Genomic DNA, 10,269 nt, shown 5'->3' with positions numbered 1-10,269 from the left:
GCCTAAAAATAGCCACATGCTTTCAGGGAGGAGACAGTAGTTGTTTGGTGCTTCCTCTGGCAGCAATCTGTGTTCATTTAGATTACATATTTTACAGAAGTGAAAACCATAATTTAGATGCTGTTTGACTACTGTTTGCTCATAAATTTATTTAAAATCCTCCTGGGGGCATGAAGCCTTACAGCCTTGCCACTAGCTAAAAGCAAATTCCTTCTAATGGTCTGTGAAAATCTGTTTGCTGTTGTTTGGGGGAGGCAGGTTGGAGCTAAACATGACAAAAAATTCTTCATCTTCACATAAAAAAAAAACACAGTAAGATTATTTTTAATGCACATGATTCTTTAATGTGGCTGTTATTGAATGCTACTGTGCTGCACTTTTAGACTATTAGAAAATATGGTATTACCCAATTCATGTTTACCAAGAAACAGTAACCATACAGGYTGAATGTAAAGCTTCCTTTGATAACAGTGCTCAGTGGCAGAGTGAGGGCTATGAGAAGTTCCACGTGCAGTGTCAGCTTTTCTTACAGATCCTTGTTTTTTCCAGATCCAAATGTGCTCTTCCTTGTTGATTCTCTGATATATGGAAAAGAAGACAGTGACATCCTGCTGGTGTGCCCATTAACAGATCCAGATGTGGCAAATTTCACACTGAGAAAATGTGATGGCAAACCCCTCCCCAAGAACATGACGTTCATTCCCAATCCCCAGAAAGGCATCATTATAAAGAACGTACAGAGGTCGTTCAAGGGGTGCTACCAGTGCTTGGCAAAGCAGAACGGAGTGGAGAAGATTTCGGAACATATTTTCCTGAACGTGAGGCCAGGTAACACCTGACAGTCACCACCGGGTAGACGGGCATGGCTTTTGAGCAAAGGAAGGTGATGGCAGGTGCTGTGAACAGATGGTTCGTGTTGTGTCCTGCCCTAGCACTGCTGTCCCTGGGGAGGCTGGAGCTGATGATGTCCTGTGGGGGCCTTTGGATTCTTCTCCTCCTAAAGGGCAGCTCTGTTTCCAAACCAGGGGAGTGCTTTGTGGCATCTGTGGCCGTTTGGGGATGTGCGGGGGAGAGCGGTGGGATTAGGAAGCTTGTGGTGGACAAGTGGCGTGGGAGAGCAGGTTGTCCCCTGAGACTTGTGCCGTGGCCGTGTTGGGCAGGGTCGGCCATGATCGCTTTTGTTTCCCATCCATGGGGACTTTGAGGCGTTCCTTTCCCCATGTAAGAAATGCAGATTGCGCTGTTAGACCCTGAGGAGAAAGCCATGCTCCTGCAGTTTGGAGAGGTTTGTGCAGCCAAGGCTGTAGATTTGGGTGCCTGGCTCTCGTGTCCGTTGCCCAAGAGTGCCAGCAGGAGGAAGTGATGACAGGCATTAAGGAAGAGAGATTTGGCCGAGAGGCAGAGCGTGGGGGAGCACGAGGCCCCTTGTTTGCCTTGGTCTTGCTGGGTGAAGACAGCTGCAACAGCAAGCATGTGGCCAGGTATGATGAGGAGGGCGTTGCCGGTCGGGCTGCCAAACGTACCGCTTACCTCTGCCCCGTCCCTTTGCTTGGTGGAGCTTGTTGTCGAGACCTCAGATTTGACCTTGTGGTCCCTGTGCCCTAGGGCAGGGTGGTGAGTGGGTTTGGGAAGGAGAAGCAGCCCAACTCCTGGCTGCCAAGTGTGTTGAAGACAGGTTTTGTTTTGAGCAGTTTGGAGCATACGTTTATGTTGTGTGTTGCTAATCCACTGTATAAATACTCAGGAGAGGAGTGGAGGGAGCAGTTTAGCAAGCCAGGCTAGCTCGGTGTTTCCACCGAGGCAAGGAAATGAGTTTATTCTCCCTGTAGCTCTTGGGCCCTTTAAATTAACTTACCGCTTGCGTTGTTAGGAGCGTGTCCCCACTAATGCGTGAGCGTGATGCAAAGGCCGTAGTGAGCTGTTGAGGGAGAGTCTCCCTTACCTTTCCACGTGCAGGGTACGTGTCTGGTGCTTTGGTTTGCTGCAAGTTCGTTTCTGCTTGTCCGGCCACTTTGTCACGGCTGAGGTTTCTCTGTGTTGAAATGAAAGTCTGACATAGGGGGTAGCATGGGGAGCGAGAAGCCTACATCAGATCTGCTTTTTTGCTGTGGCAAATTGAAGAAATCTCCTGCTGTTTTGGGAATTCTAATATAGAAAGTTTTAATGAATAATAGCAAGTTTTAATTAATGGGAAGAGAACTATAGGCACTATAGGTATCTCTGGTATTATCTTTTGACTAAAAAAGATCAAGTCAGTTTTGTTGTCTCTGGTGTTGGTTTTGTAACAAGTTTGTTTTCAAGTGTTTTTTCAGGGATGGTCAAAGAGAGAGAGACAGTTTAACAGTTGACTGACATAACTGTCTTTTCTCTAACATGGGGGAATGCAGTTGTAGTACTGGGCTATTGAACTTTTTTTACTGGATAAAGTCTGTACTTGCTCAATACAATGGTGACTTCAAATGGGAGGGTGATGAGTTGGCATCCGTCAGCCCCCTGACCGTAGGCAGCAGTCGGTTGCATGCAGGACCTGCACCCTGGGCGTGCTCTCCATGTTCTCCATTTTGTGGGAAGTGTGCAGTAACTGGAAGAGTTTGCTGAAGATTATCAGCAGTAAAACAGTACCACAACGTTGTCACCCTCAGTGTTGTAATTACCGTGCTGCAGAGTTAAAACCTCCTTGAGTTCACCAGGTAAAACTCCATCTTTTCTCAGCTGATGACTTAGTTATGTTGGAGACTGGGTTCACTTTTGTAAGGTAGTATTTTTATAATCATAACCGTGGCACTTAGATCCCAATGCCCGAGCTTCTGGTGCAGAATTACAGAACATGTATCCATGAAATGGGGACCAGAACAAGGCCTGTCCCCTTCAGACATACACCAGCCCTGGTTTTGTGACAGAGAGAGTGTTCATGTCCAGCCCTTCTCCAAACAACGAGGCTCTCTGAGGCTTTGTGACTGTCCTTATGTGTGGCTGGTGGGTGAGGACACAGTGCACATCTGCACCGGCTTCCTCGTGTCTCTCGGGTACTGCTGAATGCCTGGAGTGTGATTTTATGTGAGCATTTATGTCTGAAGAGAGCAAACATGTTTCTTTGTTGTATTCCAAAGCCTCTTGTAGCCAAATGAGGAAAATGTTGTTAAAATATGAATGGCTGAGAAGCATGGCACTTTCCTAAGTTTTAACTAGTTTACCTGAGATAACTCCAAATTATATGTCAGAGGCAGGAAGAGAGTCTCAAATGCCTTATTTCAATCTGTTGCATTTGCAGTTTGAAAGTGATCCTTCTTGCATAAAATCCCTAGTGGGAAGTTCAGTTCTACTAGAACAAAATTGGAGTCTCATAAATGAGGAAAATTTGAAGAAAGGATTAAGAAAACAACCGAGCAAACTGTGGAAGGAACAAAGGAAGAACTAAAAGAGCTTTGCTGAGATGAGACATGTAGCTACCCAATCCTCAAATAGTGTAAGCTGGCACTACTTGATTATTGCCAAAAGACACCATGAAGTGGAAGAGTGATATAGCAAGCCCCTAGTGCTTTAGTTTTGTGGCATATCCCAGAAGGCTCTGTTGGATTGCTTGTAACCACCTACATCTCGAGTGACGACCTTGTCGGCAGTCTTGGCTCTGGCCACCACAGCCTCTCTGTGAATGACCATCATGAGCAGAGTTCATGGTGCTTTCAGAGGCTGGCATGCTGAAATCCCTGAGCTGTTCCTGTGCTCAAAAATCCCATACTGTCCCTAGGGACAGAAGCCTTCAAGGTTATCCTTCAGGTACTTTTCAGTACCTGTCAGACAGTATGTGGCATCCACTTTAGTATTTTATATCTTAGAAGTTGCAGCTAATTTTAGGCTGCAGTTCTTCAGTGACTGCTTGTCACTACATTTTTAGTTACAGAGTACAATACTTTAATAGCTGTCATGGAATGAGTGGTCTCATTGATGGTTCAATATTGTTTAAGTTTATTCAGGCAAGTGGCTGAGCTCTAATAAGTATTATCTAACTTTAAGCATACTTTGAAGGGAGATTGAAGCAGAAGTGTCCTTGTTATGAAGTGTGTTTGTAATTTGTTAAAGAAATTTGAATACCTCTTGGAGGTCTGGAATTTTATTGGAAAATTAACGACTGTTGATTTTTTCCCCCCTTGGAAGCTCTGAAGGTAATGAAAAGTAATGCGCTTCTAAATTGTTTTTCAGTTCACAAAACTCTTCCAGTCATTACCTTATCCAAAACCTACAAGCTTCTCAAGGAAGGGGAAGAATTTGAAGCTACATGCATAATCACAGATGTGGACAGCAGCGTACAAGCAAGTTGGATTTCTCACAAAAGTGGGGTAAGTTCCTTTAATTGCATCTTGTAAGGTCCAGAGCACAGTACAGACTGTGCCTGTAAACATCCACGTGCCTATCTTGCATGCCTGACACTGGGTTGGTTTCAATTTGCTCTTTCCTTAAGTTCAGCATCCTACAGACTGGTGAGGGGCCAGCAACAACTTTCCTGTGCCCCAGGTGGACTTCCAGCATTGTTGAACGTGGCTGGGAGGGACAGTGTCTGCCCGGCTGCTGTTCCCAACTTGTAGAAATTAAAGTCAGGCTTTTCAATGTGAAGTTTGGGTGACCTCTGTGGGGCTGCCTGAATATGAAAGCACGGAGTGCCTACACATCACATTGCAATCAATGGGAGCTGCAAATAACAACACATGGACTGCAAATTACACATTCTAGTCGTTATCATTAACAGTAAAATATCTGCTAATTAGCATGGGATTGTATGTGACGGGAATAGTAGTAAGCATTCACAGGAATGATTAATTCACTTAAATTACATGGTGTGCCTTACTAACTGCGAAAGTTCTCAAAAATGAACCAATGAACTGGCTTCTGTCTGTAATGATAGCTTAAGTTAGTCTGACATTACCAAATTAAATTATTGGCAAGCTAAATACTCCAGGAGTGTTTATTACCAACAGCGTAGCTACTCAGAAGAAAAGGGAGATAGAGGGAGATCCCCTGCCCTGCTCGCCCAGAGTGCTGCCAGTTCTGTGTTTGAAATGCAGACTCTGTATTGAAAAATAGTCAATAGGAGTGGGCCCAAACAGCAGCAGACACTGGTTTGTTTGCAAGAATACTTTTTAGTCTTCTGGGTATACCATGAAATTTAAATGAATTAAAAGCCCCTCTGAAGACTTGTTAGTAACTCCTGCCATATACGTTCCCATGCTAATTGGTCGGTATTTTACTGTTAATGGTAATGACTGGAATACATAATTTGTAGTCCACATGTGTATGGAAAAAAGGCTTCTGTGATACTGTGATGTTCAGATAAATCACATATCCTCAGGCAAACAGCAAACTGGAGACCAGTTCCCTTGGGTTTGGTATGCCATACTTAGCTAATCCGTTGGCTCTGGCAGAGCTGCTCTCGCTAAGTGCTCGTTGCTCGAGAAATCCCACCTCGCAGCTCCAAGGTTTAAAGAGGTCTAAATGACATGGAGGCAGCATGGGACCTGCAGATGGGCTTTTGGTCCTGTGCCAAGGTCAACTATAAATCTTTCATTTGAAAACTTTATTTTTTCCTTGTTTACCCCCTTTTCTTTGTTACAATATGGTAAAATTGGGGTATTCCCTTCAGTTTTTATGCTTTATCACTTTTCATTTTATGAGTAGAAGCCACAAGGAAAATATTTTTGACCAAATAAGTTTGACCTTTCTGTCCTTTCTGGTAAATAGCAGGTAATGCTATCTTTTAAATATCGAGTATCAAATTAAATTTTGTACTGAAACAGAATACATAAAAATAATGTTTAAATAGAAGCAGAATTACGTTTTGTCCTGAATAGGTCAAAGTAAAAAAAAAAAAACCTTACTTTCTCCTGTTATGATAGAAGTTATCACTGCTTTTAAAAATTAGGAGACTTGTAACAAGCAAGCACATCCATACAAAACAAACTTCTGTTTGTGATTATTATAGTTCACAGGGAGTCAAAACTGTGTTGAGCAGGTGAAATTTATCTAGAACCTCTCGGCATCTCCAAGATTTGAAATAATAGTACTAAAAAATCATAACAAATTCGGGTCTGTGTTTGTATTAATCAGTGCAGCTTTATCCGTCTTCCCAACCAAACTGAACATTCTCACAGAAACTGAAGTCAGGCGCTCAAAGCATTTATTTTTCCTTTAGTTCTGGCATGCATACATAGACATAATCATCTTATACTAACTGCTTTGGAAACAGAAGGACATTTCCAGTTGCCTGTAGGGTTAATAAATCTGAATTGTCATGGACTGAGAAGCAAAGTGGGTTCCAGAACGAGGAGGCCATGTAATGCAGGTCGCCAGCAGTCCTCCCTACAGCGTATTTGCAATGAGGGAAGCGCTGCGGAGCTGTGACATAGAATGACCCAGTTTAAAACTCAGCCTGTCTCCCTTGTAATTCCCTGGGAACCATTACAACCATTGGAGAATTTTGTGACTTTACACCCTGCTTGAGTGATGCAGGATTACAGCCACTTTTTATGTTAGCTGTAGCTTCTGAACGTTATCAAAGTCAACGCACAGTGGTCATCTTGCATCAAGCCCTACAGCTGGAAGCATTGTTAGTGCAAATAGAAGCTCCATGCCTTAAAAAGCCAGGTGGTAGGTTGGACAGTTAGTTAGTAAAATGCAGCAAAATGAATGCTTTAGAGTAGATTTTGAGGAGGAAAAACAATAAAGAATAAGGGGAGGGCATACTGCTTAGGAAAGGATGTTATCTCTCAAAGAGAGCTGATCATGTACATGTTTTGCATGGAGAGATTCTAGTGACAGGTTTGTCATGATGGCTTATTATTCCGGTTTAAAGTTATGAATATTAATATAGTGAAGTTATAATTACTTCTATTTTTATTTTATCTAGGAAAGATGCTGCATACACAGTATTTTAGATGTTAATTGTTTTTTACCGACAGATTGTTACAAGCAAAAGCAGAAATTTGGGTGATTATGGATACGAAAGGAAATTAACATTGAACATCCGTTCAGTGGGAGTTAATGATTCTGGAGAATTCACATGCCAAGCAGAAAACCCTTTTGGAAAAACCAATGCCACAGTAACCTTGAAAGCACTAGGTAAATAGTTTTTGGAGAAATGTAACATTTCTAAGAGTGGGAGGTGGAAAATGAGAATACTGGGTAGCCTTCCTTTCCCTGTCTTTCCTTTCCGAAAACCTGAACTGGTGAAGTTGCTTGTTAAAAGATTATTGCTGACTGGTACTGTACTGGGATGCTGCAGCAAGTGCTGTGGTGTGTATGACTGCCTTAAATTCTGTACCCCCTTGCATGCTAATGGAATGTGATATTGGAAGAACCACCTAACAGTGTTTCCATCTCTCTGGTTTGTGTCATCCTTCCTGGTTTAATTATAAATTTAATCCTGTCTTAATGAAGCAAGTAATTTACCTTTGCCTGGTATTATCCCTATGCTTAAGTAATTTGGCAGCACAAGCACAAAGTGTGTCTTGAATACCTGCATGCTAAGCATGGGAAATTTCGCTGACATCGACATGTCAGTGATTTTTATGTAGGAGAAGCTGTATATTTATCTCTATTTAAAATAATACTGTGAGCAACATTGCAGTATGCGCAGGCAGCATGCAATTGCTCCAGTGCTCACCACGGTGGTAAGTCCGCTAGTCATCGCTTCCATCGGTTTTGGATTATGTTCCTTAACAAAGAGCAAACTCCCTTCCTCTTCGTGTTTAATAACAGACTCATTTGGACCTCCCTGCTATGTATTAACTTGTATGACACACACTGCGTTTTAAATATTAAAGCCGCCAAAAAGTGCTAATTTGCTAAACCAATTGGGAACATACTGATGTACTTAATTAGATACTTCTGAGCAAGTCTGTGTAACTGGCTAAAACAATTTCAGCTCCTTTCCTTCCAAGGACCTAGAAGCTGAGGGAAGTGTAGCTGTGAAACTGCTGGGTTTCTTTGTGTGGTGGTCCTTGTATTCTTTTCCTTTTCAAAACTGTTCTTCTGTTGCACAAATATTCCTTCAAGATTGCTTGTTTGGCTTTCCCAAGTAACTTCAAGAAAATAGATACATCTGACTTACGTGGGTCAGATCTTCAGCGCAGCTTCAGAGGTTTGAGTGCAGTTAAGTGCTTTGAGTACTACACCATTGGAGGGGCTGAGGCTCATACCATTGGTGATGTTTTCCTCATTTGTTACAGGAGAGACTGAATTCATGTGTAAGATAGTGAAACAGTGTTAAGTATTAAAGAAAATCTTTTCTCCAAGGGGAATAATATGAAAGCTGCTATTATAAGTGGAGTTCTTCACTACAAGTGAAGAATTGACTACTGCGTATATACTACTGCGTATAATACTACTGCGTATGCTAATGTGGTTTGAAAAAAGGAGTCACTTTGGAAAGTCTGATGACTAAAATATAATGAGTGTAGCATTATAAAAAGTAGAAAATGCATTAACAATTTTGTATTTAGTGAATTACAAAGTTTCTATTTAATTAAAAATACCAGAGAAAAACTGAAACCTTTCGTTTTCATGAGAATTGTCTCCCACAACCCTCTTAAGTTTGGCCTAAAATAAAATAAACCATCTCTCTTTACTCCTTTCACTGTTCATTGTCAAATTGACTATATTTATCTTAACTGTGCCAGCTCCCAGAATCATGGAAAGTGGTATACAGAACATATGGGAGATATCCTTGAGATTGTATCAGATTCTAAATGACTGTGGCTTTAATGTTAGCCAAAAGGTTTATGAGAAATAATGGGTATTGTGATAAATTTCATAATTCTTTTTTTAACAGCTGGTTGATCTAACCATAAGCAATTTCTAAAATTCTGTTTTGGGGACTGATAGCATGATCATAAAATTTTATTTGTAGGCTCTTGGTTACAATCTTGATTTAGGTTTGATGGGAGATTCATTGTTTATACAGAAAATAGAAAAGAGGTCTGAAAAGGAACTGAAGATCATATGTTTCCAGATTTTAAACCTTTATTCTTTTTTAATGATAGAGAGGTTTTTTAGACCATACCTGCCTGCTGTGGGTTAACGTTTTCCTTCCTCCTCTGAAGCACCTTTCAAGTGCTCTGCCAACTCTATGTGCTTTCACCAAGGCCTGCTGGCTGTAGTTTTCATGAGCTGAGGTGACTAGCTGGCCACAGCAGTTTGATTACTAGAAAGTGGAAAGAGGCAGAGAGCTGAGATTGACTTTTGGTCTAAATTCAAGTTCTCCCAGTGAACGTGTTTCCCTTTAGCTCCAATCTGCCTGTCAAACTGGTAATTCCAGGGAATTTGTGTAGGACTGAAAAATTTGTCTTTCAAATAAGCTAAGACTGAAGCTTATTAATGAAATTAAACCCACTGCAATAAGGGTGTTGCTCCACATGATATTTTGGAATGAAAGTACACGGTGATAAATGGCATCTGCCAAATAAAAAATTAAGACCCAGCAGTAGATGAACAGAAATGCCTTAGTTTAAGACAATTGGTATATAGCCCTATGGACTTAGCACGTTTTTCTCTAATTACAGTTTTTAATAGCTTCATTTGTAATGTCATTCTTAATTGCACTTGACAAAGAAATGTTAAATGCTCTAGTATATTGACATAAATGATCAATCTCTCTTGCTTTTGTTCTTAGTGTTTCTTTCCTACCATACAGTCAGTGGCTCTGATTTTGGGGAAAATTAAAATACAGGAATAGAATCAAGCATGTGCTTGCGTTTTTCCAAAAGCAAATAAAGGATATTTATCACCAGAAGATGGAATTATTTTTGTTAAAGCACTCAAGGCTGCTTTAAGTTCTGTGCCTCATTGCTACATATAGCTAGTGGTCTTGGTTATAGCAGGTGAGAGTTCAAGTTCTGCTTCCTAGATAAAAGTTTCCTGTTTCACAGCTGGATGTTTGATCACTGATCTTAAAGTAGTGTAAATGTGGTTAGAGTACTGACAATCCTAAATGGCTCTAATATTCTTTTTATTTCCCTATTATGGCCATCAGCTAAAGGATTTATCCGTTTGTTTGCAACGATGAATACCACAATAGATATAAATGCAGGACAAAATGGAAATTTGACAGTTGAATATGAGGCATATCCAAAGCCAAAGGAGGAAGTGTGGATGTACATGAATGAAACATTGCAGAATTCATCGGATCATTATGTCAGATTCAAGACTGCGGGCAATAACAGGTAATAAGAATGATTGTAAGTGCTATTGATTTCACTTGGGAACAGCAAACTAGACTCT

General features: G+C 41.1%; 1 protein-coding gene across 1 annotated transcript in view; it reads left to right on the top strand.

Annotated features, from left to right (window-relative positions):
- Positions 1–1,463: 1,463 nt before the first annotated feature.
- Positions 1,464–10,269, top strand: part of KIT (KIT proto-oncogene receptor tyrosine kinase) — a 34,239-nt gene continuing 25,433 nt past the window's right edge. The window contains exons 1-4 of the mRNA XM_026083758.1: positions 1,464–1,481; positions 4,201–4,337; positions 6,951–7,110; positions 10,022–10,211. Of these exons, the coding sequence (XP_025939543.1) occupies positions 1,472–1,481; positions 4,201–4,337; positions 6,951–7,110; positions 10,022–10,211 (497 nt within the window). The 5' untranslated portion in view covers positions 1,464–1,471. The remainder of the gene's footprint in view (positions 1,482–4,200; positions 4,338–6,950; positions 7,111–10,021; positions 10,212–10,269) is intronic.

Source organism: Apteryx rowi, unplaced genomic scaffold (genome assembly GCF_003343035.1).
Source record: "Apteryx rowi isolate R43461 unplaced genomic scaffold, aptRow1 scaffold_614, whole genome shotgun sequence".
In the NCBI taxonomy this organism is placed as follows: domain Eukaryota; kingdom Metazoa; phylum Chordata; class Aves; order Apterygiformes; family Apterygidae; genus Apteryx; species Apteryx rowi.
The sequence above is the reverse complement of the archived record's forward strand: the minus strand, read 5'-3'. Positions and strand labels throughout refer to the sequence as shown.